The 13,824-nt window shown below is 43.9% G+C and overlaps 1 protein-coding gene across 3 annotated transcripts in view; it reads right to left on the reverse strand.

Annotated features, from left to right (window-relative positions):
* Positions 1 to 4,797: 4,797 nt before the first annotated feature.
* Positions 4,798 to 13,824, reverse strand: part of wdr7 (WD repeat domain 7) — a 145,847-nt gene continuing 136,820 nt past the window's right edge. For all 3 annotated transcript variants that reach the window (XM_079524621.1, XM_079524622.1, XM_079524620.1), the window contains 2 exons: positions 7,862 to 7,966; positions 4,798 to 5,215 (listed from right to left, as the gene is read on the reverse strand). In XM_079524621.1, the coding sequence (XP_079380747.1) occupies positions 5,012 to 5,215; positions 7,862 to 7,966 (309 nt within the window). In that variant the 3' untranslated portion in view covers positions 4,798 to 5,011. The remainder of the gene's footprint in view (positions 5,216 to 7,861; positions 7,967 to 13,824) is intronic.

A 13,824-nucleotide genomic window follows, 5' to 3' on the forward strand; every position in this document is an offset into this window, starting at 1 on the left:
GTCCACAAGGCTATGGCGTTCAACTAGCCAATCGAGCGCATGAAGTTGTCTGTCCAGCATAGGTGATCTACTACTGGCCAATCACAACGCTCCTGTCCTTTGGTCCAACATCATTTTCAGTCAAATATTGTACTTTTTACTCCACTATAATGATTTGAAAACTAGTTTCTTTGTAGATTTTGATTATTATTACATAAGATATAAACTTTGGCTATTTGAAAATAGCCAATCTACATGTTAACGTGTCGCGATAGATCTGCTATGTTCAAAAGATGTGTAACGGGACATTCTGTGATCTCCTACTTTACTGAGAGTAGACTGAGTGTAGTAAAAAAAAGATCAAACATTCTTTAATCTTCTAATTTGTATCAAACAAGTGGAGTTAGAGAACACATCTGTATTTCCCAACATCAAATATTCATCACACATCTCTGATGTTAAATCACCACCACGAAACCTCTGACTTTCATCTGTGTGTGTGTGTGTGTGTGTGTGTCTGTCTGTATGAGCGCACGTGTGTGTGTGTGTGTGTCTGTCTGTATGAGCGCGTGTGTGTGTGTGCACGTGCATGCATCAGTGGAGGTTATTTTTAATTTTTTGGGGGGATACAGAAGGAACTTGTGAATAGCTTTGACACAGTTGTATTTTCAGGTGTGTACAGTATGTGTACACGGTGTGTACAGTATATATTAAACCAAATGGACCCTCATTGGTTTCATTTATACACTCAGGGTTACAAATGTATAAATTAACAATGAGGATTTGCTGTGTAGCATTCAGCCAATCAACCATATTGAAATTCAGGACCTAGCAGGCAGCGTATTTCATTTGATATACCACTTTGTCACTAAAACCTCATATGGTTGAGGTGGGTCCCTGAGCTCTATACTAGTATATATAAAACCTCATATGGTTGAGGTGGGTCCCTGAGCTCTATACTAGTATATATAAAACCTCATATGGTTGAGGTGGGTCCCTGAGCTCTATAAACCTCATATGGTTGAGGTGGGTCCCTGAGCTCTATACTATATAAAACCTCATATGGTTGAGGTGGGTCCCTGAGCTCTATACTAGTATATATAAAACCTCATATGGTTGAGGTGGGTCCCTGAGCTCTATACTATATAAAACCTCATATGGTTGAGGTGGGTCCCTGAGCTCTATACTATATAAAACCTCATATGGTTGAGGTGGGTCCCTGAGCTCTATACTAGTATATATAAAACCTCATATGGTTGAGGTGGGTCCCTGAGCTCTATACTATATAAAACCTCATATGGTTGAGGTGGGTCCCTGAGCTCTATACTATATAAAACCTCATATGGTTGAGGTGGGTCCCTGAGCTCTATACTATATAAAACCTCATATGGTTGAGGTGGGTCCCTGAGCTCTATACTAGTAGTGTGTTTAAGTGGTTAATCCCTATTTATACTGACTACAATGCATTGAGCTTGTAGTCAAAAAAATCACACCCGTGTGAACTGAGTGGTGTAAGGTTTTATATAGCATGATCAGCTGTGGTCTGACGTAATGTCTGACGTAATGATGATGATGATTTGTGACCATGAAGTTGATTCAGCTGGAGTTTTTGTCCGATGTGAGGTATTATATAAGGTAAGGTATTATATAGCCTGATCAGCTCTGATCTGACGTAATGAAATCACACCCGGATGTGATTTCACAACTGGCTTTTTTTGTGCAGAAAAAATGAGCATGGTTGCTACGGTCATCCAGTTCACCCGGGTGTGATTTAATTACGTCAGAAATTATTTTGAACATAGCAACCATGCTCATTTTTTTCTGCACACAAAAGCCAGTTGTAGGAGTGGTTTACACCACTCAAAAATGATTCACTATTTATATTTCTTTAAATTTTTCATATTTTTCTCAACTTCTCACCTTTTACAGCCAAAATAGGGACTCCTAGAGTGGTTAATGAGTGCCAGGAGTCACAAAACGTGTCCCTATAGCTTGCTGCTTGGCAGAAGTAAATATATTTTTTAAAGATTATCAATATATATTTCCGTGACCATAAATGACAAACAGATGACAGCTTCTGCATTCAGCGTAGTTACAGAGAGAGCAGCATTCCGAGATACGACTAGACGTGGTTGTCAATATAGCAAATTAAACAAACACTTTCTTCTCAATTACCCCAGCTGAATGCGTGCGTGCGCTTCCTTCCATGCGCGTGACGACTGAGTGTACACCAAGCCATACATCAAACCACGTTACACTCAGACTTTATTGACATTTAATTAATATCATAAACAACAGCTCAGTGTCTGACGATTAGTCACTCTAATCACAATAAATATACCCAACAATCGAACTAGACAGGGCTCACTGTACAACATCAACAGCTAAAGCTTACATTACAAAGCATTCATTATATCATAGCCTATTGTATATATTATGTAATATGTATAACCTCCAATGATATGGTTTCTCTGCATGTGTAAGATAATAAAGGAAACTATTCCAAACATATATCTCTTCATCTTTGGGTGATACTGTACACGTATGAATAGTATGTTAGCTCATATTTGAGTCGTAATGTGTGTAATATGTGGTATCATCTGCAGGCAATGCACAATGGATAACGTCTGTCGGGTGGAAACATCATTATGTCACAAACTGTAACAAACTTCCAATTCAAAAGTAGCAGATCTACAAGCTGGAAACGTGTCGCTTCGCGGCGCGTTTCAAGCGTGTAGATCTGCTACTTTTGATACGTTTGTGTGGCGCTTATTGTCACGCGGGGCATTCCTTTACGAAAAAACGAAAAGAGGTTTCTCCCCGACAACGATTATGTTGTGGTATAGAATTGAGGCTTGGTACAGTATCTGTGACACTCACTGGCTTCATATATAATACCATCTCACAGACTAATGCATCACTTATATGTTGTCCTTCAAGAGTGTTGCACGGTGAAACAAAACAACAAATTCACAAGCAGGCAATGCATTGTGTGCTTGTGGATCTGCTATTTTAGTCATACAGTATATACTGTAAATTAAGGAGGCTTAATTTACAGGTTCTGTTGTCCATCTACATTGCCCGAGAGAAGCCAACAATCACACCTTCATTTAATTACAATACCTATTTGCTAAGAATATAGGAGAAGGATTATAGAATCCAGAATACCACTTTTCTTTCTTTACCACTGTGCGCTGTACTTCAAGTACTGCCCTGGGAAGACTGGGGAGCTCAGTGGCACCATGCTTTTAGGGAAAAGTGATAGTGTTTTGGTTAAAGGTGGGGGGGCGTGTGTGTGCGGGCGTGCGCGCACACACACACACACACACACACACACACACACACACACACACACACACACACACACACACACACACACACACACACACACACACACACACACACACACACACACACACACACACACACACACACACACACACACACACACACACACACACACACACACACACACACAGTAAAGTGTACACTTCTCTTCCAGGGATAGGAGTGTACCACGCAAAGATAGGTATGCTAGGTATTGGTTATAGTGTCTTCATGAATATGAATCACAACAAACTACACTGCCACAAACTGTGGACATTCCAGCAAAGGAAAGTAAATGAAATTCAATTCACAACTTGTTTTCACTCATGCCATTTTCACTCCCTTTACTAAGGGCAATTTTTTGAATACATGGACAATTATTTCCATGCAACTTCATCTTGCCCAGTGAAGCGACTGTGGCATTAAGTGAAAACAACTTACAAATCAGAATGACTATAGAGCACAAAAAACAAATGAACACAACTGCGACAACACTATCATCGACTTCAACAGCAAGAGTGAACAATGTAAACAGTCCTATTGGTGGTCGTTTGATATCCTACGGTAGACCCACAACGTAGCTCCTAGCAATGACCACCACGGGAGCAAAGCATCTATCAAATATAAAACAAAATAAAATATCTATCTGCCATTGTGCTGTAACACACCAGCTGGACCAGAATATGGCTCAGGAAATACTTTCACAATATTCATCATAATTCTGTTTTAAAATATTTCTTTCACCAAATAAGATCTTAAGGTGGCCTTACACTTGCCGATGTTTTTCAATCTGAAATCTGATAGCACCACACACTACAGTATAATCGGAGCGGGGCAGAGCAAATATCAAACATTCTTGATGTTGCTCGGGCCGATCCCGATCGCACTTTGAGCGGTCGGGCACCCCCCGAGCGTCAAAAATGCCCGATTATCGGCTAGTGTAAGGCCACCTTTAGTCCGCCCCTTAAACCAACCACTCTTTGTATTGTTGCACATATTTACTTATACTTTACAGGAGTAGTTCACCCCAAAACATGACTTATTTATCAATTACACACACCCCATGAAGGCTTGAATTCATAGAGGTGTGTTAATAATGTGATGAGCGGCGGAGTCTCCGGTAGGAAGTCCCCGCGTTGCGTTGCGTTGACGGAGACACGACGCGTGCATTAAAATTGAACCGGTGCGTTTTTTGACGCACGCGATGGAGACGCAACACGTCCGGTGGAGCCCTGGTGTAAGGGGCGTGTAACCCATTACTGAAAACAGCACAACAGCTGGAATTAAACTGTATTAAGCTAATGGTAACTTTAAATAAAAATTCTCCATTCTCACAACGCGTTGCGCGCTTGTAGACCGGCTATTTTCACTATACTGTACTTCTTAAAGATTTGTTTTCTAATTCATGGAATCTCTTAGATTTTTCCTTTATTTCTTCATGAAATTACTAAAAAGTAAGTTTTTAATTCATGAAAAAAAGGCTTTGTTGGGGAATGTTTCTTGAAAATGTTTTGATATAACAACAATCAAAAACAAAATGTACGAAACAAAAAACAAAAGGGAACCATAAAACAAAATGTTTCTGCGTCCCACAACTCAGTGTTTGGGAACCAGTTGCTTTTTAGACGGGAATGGGGTTCTCCTTTAGACCACAAAGCGGGAATGGGGTTCTCCTTTAGACCACAAAGCGGGAATGTAGTCTCCTTTAGACCATGAAGCGGTGCTCCTTGCCGTCGTGGGCCATGAGGATGACGTTGCGGTTGGAGGTCCAGATGAGGCGGGCCAGCTTCAGGTGGTTCTGGGAGCCCGGGGAGGCCGGCTGGACGGGGGGCACCTGGTAGGTCTTGATGCAGCGGAGCTGAGGGGCCGAGTTGAGCATGCCAATGCTGCCCAGGAGCCCAGTGTTCATCTGGGAGGGAGGAAGGAGGACCCACGGTTAAACCAGTGGTGGAAACAGTGACACGCATTTCTTACATGAGTAAAAGTAGCAATACTGCAATGTAAAAATACAAGTAAAAGTCCGGAATTAAATATTTTACTTAAGTACAAAAGTATTTGTACTTAAGTAAGTTTTCCATTTTTCACCCAGTGCCTAAACTCCTGGGCGCTACTCTCCCTCTGCCAACCTGGGGAGGGTCCCGAACTGAGCTCATGCTTCCTTCAATGCATGAGGTGTGAGCAGGCCGCTTCTTATCACCTGACAGGAGGGGGGGTTCCCCCGGTAGGACGTACAGAGAAATGCTTTGGCCATGTCTCGCGACCCCCGCCCCCTTTCCCACCCCCAATACAAACTGACTGCAAAAATAACCTTAATAAGAGAGAAAATACTGAAACCAGATATAATCATTAAGGAAAGTTTATGCATGCACTATGTGAACTATGTAAACTCTCAATTTCCATTTTCCAGCCATTCAGTTGAAAAAAATAATTTGGGGGCCCCTCAACATAATTTGGCGACCCACCGAGGGGTCGCGACCCACGGGTTGAGAACCCATGTTCTAATGCATCAATTGTCACTTAATGCCCTACTTGGTCGTACAAGCAAAAGTAGTGAAAATCCAGACCCTTGATAATGCCTGTAATGTATGATGTGATGTCCTATTGTCACATCACTAGAATGACATGACAATAGGGCTCAGTGCATGTAAACAAACACTGATGAGAGACTGTGTGTGTGTGTATGTGTGTGCATGTGTGCGTGCGTGTGTGAAATGCAGAGAAATGACACAAAGAGACAAAGACAATAAAACAACAACTCAGACACACAAACACAAATTATGAATAATAGAGAGGACAGAAAGTGAGAGATGAAGGGACAGGAGAGAGAGAGACAGAGAGAGAGACAGAGAGAGAGAGATCTCCTGTGGGTCTCTGAGAGAGACTGTGGCAGACATCAGACACCATCGACCCCCCTCCCCAGACCCTCTCTTACACTCACGCACACACAGGATGCAAACTGGACAGCATTTCATATTAAGTATGTGTGGACAGTGTGTGTGTGTGTGTGTGTGTGTGTGTGTGTGTGTGTGTGTGTGTGTGCGCACGTGTGTGAATGTCTGAGAGAGCGAGAGTATGTGTGTGTGTGTGTGTGTGTGTGAGTGAGAGAGCTAGAGAGAGAGAGAGAGAGAGAGAGATGGAGACATCGACATAGCGTCTGCCAGCTCATTACCACAGCAGCCAACCGTCGGGCTCACTAGACGCGGTTTATGCTTACAGTAATGCCATTAGAGGGTGTGTGTGTGTGTGTGTGTGTGTGTGTGTGTGTGTTCGTGCACGCGCGTGTGTGTGCAGACAGTCGTGTCAGAGGTCATAAAGACCCTTCATTCAAAATAACAGTTCTGGGAAGAAGAGAATGCGTGCGTGCGTGCGTGCGTGCGTGCGTGCGTGCGCGTGTCTTGTGGAGCATGCCTGTATCCTGTATCTATCTTGCTACAGTTACAGTGCATTACAAGTACCGCTTACATCCTCTACTCTACTGCATCACTGGTATTATCCAGAGTGTTCTTTTTACACTGAGGGTGTCCAAGTAAAGACCATCTTCTCCACAAATCCTGTTTTTTGACTTGTGAAATCCATGGTAGTGTACTGTGCTCTTCCTAACTCCAACTAGAGCAATGGTCCCCGAGGGAGCTCCAGGGGGTCCGCAGAAAAGTTGTTAATACATTTGAACCCCTTTATCCATATTTTATGTTGGCTATTCAAAAATTGCAGATGTACAGTACATCTGCAATTTTTTTGAAAAATCTTTGAAACATTTTCAGAGAGAGGGTCCGCAGCGAAATGTATATCAATTTGGGGGTCCTTGACTCCTTGGCACGAAAACCATTTGAGAAGCAATGTTTTCCTACTAAAATCTGTATTTTCAGACCAGCACTCTTTGAGAACAGGTTTGACGCAGGGCACGCGACGAGGTGCGATATGTCACACTGAGAATGTACTGTACTGCATGTCGCCGACGGCGGGAGGAGCGTTACCATTCCTGAAAGCCAGCCGGTGGATTCCTCCATCCTTTGTGAGTATTGTGATGTGGGGACTGTGTGCGTCTCGTCGACGAGGACGTCAATGGCGCAGTGTCGCTTGTATAACCCCTGTTTTAGAGTAGAGGTTCCCAACCAGCGGTACGTGGACCGGTGCCAGTCTGCTGGACATGCACCACCGGTACGCGGGAAGACTCAAAAGAGAAATTTGCCAGCAAGTAAAAATAGCGGGCAAATAGCTGCCAACGCTTTTGTTTTGTTTTTATTTATGGAAATTTTATGTTTTGATTTTATTTATGAAATATCTAAAATGTTGAAATGATTTTTTTATGTGAAAAGTTCGGACTTTTTTTGTTTAAACTTATACTACACGACACATATAGATATTTACTCACGAATTGCTCCGTGGCCGAGACATGTGTTGTGTTTTGGAAACAGTGTTTTAGATAATCAAACCCATGTTCTATCGTCTTTCATTCATTCATTCCAATATGTACTGGTGGGAGGGCACGTGCTATTATTTCTGCACATGCGTGTGTGTATGTGTGTGTGTGTGTGTGTGTGTCACTTTCTCTTACCTGCCAGAAAGAGATATGGCTGTCAGCGTTGGAGTATGTTGCCAGGTAACGGCCATCGGGGGCAAAGGACACCGCTGTGATTGGACCCTTGTGTCCGTGGATGTTCTGTAACGAGACACACACACACACACACACACACACACACACACACACACACACACACACACAGAGTAACTAGTTAACTAAAGTACAATAATTGGCCCTGAGATATAGTGGAGTAGAGGTAAGAGTAGAGTACAGAAGATTGGAAATACTCCACTAAAATAATAGTAACAACCAGTGTTCGACACGTACACTGTAAAACCCTCATGTGTTCATGTATCTATTTTATTTGTAAGTCAGAGAAGAAGAAGACAATAGGATACACAGTGTTGGGAAAGTTCATTTATTTTATGAACTAGTTCAGTTCACAGTTCAGAAATTTAAAAAGGAACTAATTCAGTTCATAATTCAACATTTTGAACTAAAGTTCATGGTTCCAAAAAATTAACGATTTTAGTTCTTTTTCATTTATTTAATTATTGCCACAGCCTAGGCGATAGCCATTTGCGCACCAGCTGAGAGACAGGGATTTAGAGAATGCTGACAGGCACTCAAATGAGATGTTAACGTCCTGTGACTTAGAAATAAAACTAGTGTTGACTAATCAATACCAAGTGGCTCTTATTTTGATGAGGCAGTTTCTGCACAGGAAGTCTGTATCACTTGTAAACAAGCTACGATGGATGAGCTGTCAAAGTACTAGTACCACGTTAGCGACCATATTTACAATATGAAAACTGTCACTACTTAGACAATGTAGGTTACACACCGCTGGAATTAAACATGGAACCTGCAGGCAGCATTAGGTGAGTAATTCATTGTATATGTGTTGGACGTTCGTGGTTGTGCTAATGATAAACGGACAGGTGCTGCCAGTGGGATCCTCCTGCTGCTTAACGACGACACTGTTCTGTGACTAGGTGTACTAGTGTAGCTTTCCATCTGCCCGTGTGAAAGCAGCATAACGTCGTGGCAGGATACAAACGTCTGTAACCCCCACTCCCCCCCCCCCCCCCCCCCCCACTCTTGAACGAAGTTGAACGAGAGAAAGTGACGCTCACACACGCCAGAAATGAACGCGTTCACAATGACGTTCATCAGGCAGAAATACAGTACGTTCAGTTCACGTTCAGCTCAAATGAGAACGTGTTCGTGAACTATCGTTCTTTGAACGTGTTCGGGTACAACACTGAGGATACATGTACATTTGTAAAGCAATATAGCCTAATTGTTAGATTATTTTTTTTATTTTTGATTAGTATTAAAACTGTTCTCGTTCACTCAACAGTGCAAAACCTAAACCAGAGCTTAACTGATGGTGGGTAACAACTAACAAGATATATTTCCAGGAACGGCATGTGCGTGCGTGCGTGCACACAAACACTCTCTCTCTCTCTCTTTCTTATTCATAACATCTTCCTCTGCCTGAGTAACACACTCCTTCTCATATACAGAACACGTATACACTAAGACACACACACACACACACACACACACACACACACACACACACACACACACACACACACACACACACACACACACACACACACACACACACACACACACACACACACACACACACACACACACACACACACTCTGTCTATTAAATCTTTCATGCTGATCGGAAATTCTGCAGTCAGACAGACAGAAAGACATTGTGGTCCTTAAGGCTACTTTGGAAGTCGACAGACAGACAGACAGACAGACAGACAGACAGACAGACAGACAGTATTCCATTCACCTAAGTTTAAGGAGACAGACCGTAGGAAAGCTGAGAGACAGACCATAGGAAAGCTGAGAGACAGACCATAGGAAAGCTGAGAGACAGACCATAGGAAAGCTGAGACAGACCATAGGAAAGCTGAGAGACAGACCATAGGAAAGCTGAGAGACAGACCATAGGAAAGCTGAGAGACAGACCATAGGAAAGCTGAGAGACAGACCATAGGAAAGCTGAGAGACAGACCATAGGAAAGCTGAGAGACAGACCATAGGAAAGCTGAGACAGACCATAGGAAAGCTGAGAGACAGACTGTAGGAAAGCTGAGAGACAAACCATAGGAAAGCTGAGAGACAGACCATAGGAAAGCTGAGAGACAGACTGTAGGAAAGCTGAGAGACAGACCATAGGAAAGCTGAGAGACAGACTGTAGGAAAGCTGAGAGACAGACCATAGGAAAGCTGAGACAGACCATAGGAAAGCTGAGAGGAATTCAGTGTAAAGTAGAGTTCTCATCGGGCCTGAAAATTAAGGCCCGGCCCTACCCTACCCTAACTGGGTCGGCCCGAGGCCCGGCCCGACCCTAACAATTACCATAATGTCAGGCCCGAAAACCCGAAAAAGCCCGAGTGAAAAAAAAGAGAGAAAAATAAAAATGCCACTATATGGCCGCGGCGCCGTGGACCGTGTCAGAGAACGCACTAATAGTCTAGTCGCCGAAATAAAGGATTTATGTAACTCACGTTAATTGGCTGATAATGTTCCATTTCCAACATTCTAATGGTTTCCAGCAATTTCCAGGGGTGAGTAAACATCTTCTGAATCAAAGTAGCAGCGATCCTCTGAAGTGACGCAGTTAATTATGTCCAATAGGCTACTGTCCCGTTAACAAAGTGCAACTTTTTCATCATTCACCGTTGTGCAACAGTCCCGAACAGAGCTATACAATATTATGACAATTGTCAACTTGGCTATAATCTACTAGGTTACATAGTTTACATAATCATTGCCTCTCAAACCCACATACCCACGCGTAATGTGCGTTGCCTAACCAAAAGAACAGACATACAAACCATCAACATGCCGCTCGATGGCGTGTCGAGTCTGTCGACAGCTTGCAGATCTTTTATTTTGGGCAGTGGGCACACAACGAGGCGCGCTGCGCTGCGATGGGGAAATTAAATAGCTGAACAGCGCGCTGCGATACGATTTGTAAACCAAATAGCTGTAGCCTACAGTGTGACTGTAACATTGCTTGGTCATCATGTAACTATATTATGTGTATGCAGGCGCTTTCATAGTTATATGGAGCATTTACCGTGGTGACGTTGATTAGGTAGCCTAATTTAGCTTATTCACCCAGCTGGGTTCAACGAGACAGCAGTGTCTCGTTAAGCCCCGACGTTTCCAAAACGAGCTATTGCGGATGAATCGATGGTCTTATAAAACATTTAAGCATATGGCAAGTTAACTTAAGTTATATAGTTGATGCTGAGCAGTAAGCAGCAGCAGCTCATTTGGTTGGCAGACCAGAGGCCAGCCAGCGGTAGCAAGTTCAACAACCACCGTTCTATTCTGTCACTTTAGTGCGCTGCGCTGCTGCTGATCATCGCCTCCTCCTCCTTCAGTCACATTATAGTATATCGCCTAAACTGTAAAAGTTAATCGCCAACATTCACCAGCTCAGCCCTCTTCATATTAAATAAATAGGCTACATTACACAAACAACAGAATTGTTATTTTTGTTATAATTTAAAAAAAAAAAATCACGGAAAATCACAGAGCCCGAGGCTCGGCCCGGCCCGACTAATTAGCGTGCATTTTGGGCCCGGCCCTACCCGAAAATGTCGGGCCGGGTCGGGCCGGGCCGGGTTCGGGCAGAGATTGAGAACTCTAGTGTAAAGGTCATAGGTCAGATGTGCATTCTACTCCTCCAAAGACTCTCCAATAAAGCAGCAACTTCAGCCTTTATAATGTGTACTGAGTAAATGTTAATTCCACTCAATACAGGCATGGGGGACACGTGTGTGTGTGTTGCTGCAGACTACACCTTTGCAAAGTTAAATAAAGGTGAACTATAGGAAGGGGAAAGAAAAATAGATCCGTCTCAAGTAAATGTGGCCGATATTAAATGGAGCGGCCAGAGACCGTGTCGGGTCAAATGAAGGGCTGAGAGCCTTACCCACAATGTAAACTAATCAATGATTTGCATGTTCCCGCAGACACGGTCTGGGCTTATTGCAATGGGCCGCTGGGATCGCTGATGGGATCCACAACACAGCCCAACGCCACAGAGCACATACGCCTGCTTTATGCGTGGTGGTTCGTCGTGTCGCACACCGAAAATACTCTATGGACAGGGCTTCTCAAAGTGGGTGCAAGTACAGGGGTGCCTCACAACACTTATTTGGAATTTATCAATGTCACTTCAGTTTAACCGCTTGTCTTAAGCCCAAAGCACACCAAAGGGTCGGGTCGGGACAAAATGTCTTTTAAGGTCAACCACACCAATGCAACTCATTGAGTTGCAAGGAATCATTTTGTGGAAGACAGAAGATAAGAAGACTGTGGAGGACTGTCACTGCCAGTAAATGATGTGTGCTTTATTTATCATCTCTTCTCGTGAAAAGACAACACTATGAGATGAGACACCTAGAGGGCCCTTATGGGGAAGCAACACACACACACACACACACACACACACACACACACACACACACACACACACACACACACACACACACACACACACACACACACACACACACACACACACACACACACACACACACACACACACACACACACACACACACACACACACGCGCGCGCGTGCGTAAAACTTAGTTTGCGGCTAGAGCCTGTGAATCGTAATTGACAGTAAATATGAGGTTGAGAAGCGTTAATTCCATGAGATGGCGGGGAGGCGTGTGGGTCGACAGATGCTTCAATTGGCCTCCACTAACTCGTGTGTGCGAGAGTGTGTGTGCGAGCGAGCGTGTGTGTGTGTGTGTAACACAATAAAATGTCCCACCAGATGCGGTGTACAAGTAACACAATAAACGTTCCCCTACCCTGCCCCTCCCCCCTCCTACTGCAATCTGTGATTATCAACTCACACCTCAAGATGACATTAAGGCAGGTTTGCCCCACCCCCACCTCTCATTGTTGTATCATTTCATTCTCTCTGTCTCTCTCTCTCTCCCCCCCTCTTCCTCTCCCTCCATGGTAGTATAGCAAGTTCCTTTGCAGTCTATATTCTATAACTTTTAATCTAAAGTAAACATTGTGGTGAAGAAAAACAAGCCCAAGTAACAAAAACAAATGACCACGGTAAGACTGCATGGTCGAAAGACCTAAATTGTAAAGTGCATGCTGTCACCACCTATATACAACACTACAGCTACTACTGTATATGTAGCTGTTATGTGTGCATGGACTGTATGTCCCAGTGTGTGAGTATACTGGATACTGACTGTATGGTCTGTGTGTGCGTGCTTGCATGCGCGATTGCGCGCGCTTGTGTGTGTGTGTGTGTGTGTGTGTGTGTGTGTGTGTCATGGGGAACTGCTGCAGATCAATCAGACTATCAGGGAGCAGTGAAGCAAACTGAAGCCATTTACAGCAGCTTTACCCCAATACACCTGACACTAGCACATACTGGCTGTGTGGGGAATACGCTGTGTGTGTGTGTGTGTGTGTGTGTGTGTGTGTGTGTGTGCGTGTGTGTGCGTGTGTGTGTGTGTGTGTGTGTGTGCGAGCGTGTGTGGGTTGGTGTTTGTGTGTGTGCGGCCGTGCGCGCGTGTTCTCCAAATGACAAAAGGGTGTTCATGGAGTCTGATCAAAGTTGTACCAGATGGTCATGCAGGGACATGCTAGTTATGGCTGGACGAACACACATGCACGCAGCCCCCCCAACCCCCTCTCTCTCTTTCACACGCACGCACGCACGCGCACGCACACACGCACCCCCACACACACCACCACACACACACACACACACACACATACTTAGAGCTTCAACCAACTTTAGGAAGAATATGCAATAATCGTGCACACGCACACACACACGCACGCACGCACGCACGCACAAAACCTATTTCTATTCCGCTTTTCTCATGTAATACAACTTAAATTAATAACTCAAAAGGGACGGGAACATGGTGCCATGAAAAAGGTCATTGGGGGATTTCAT

Source organism: Electrona antarctica (assembly GCF_951216825.1).
Source record: "Electrona antarctica genome assembly, chromosome: 16".
Lineage (NCBI taxonomy): Eukaryota > Metazoa > Chordata > Actinopteri > Myctophiformes > Myctophidae > Electrona > Electrona antarctica.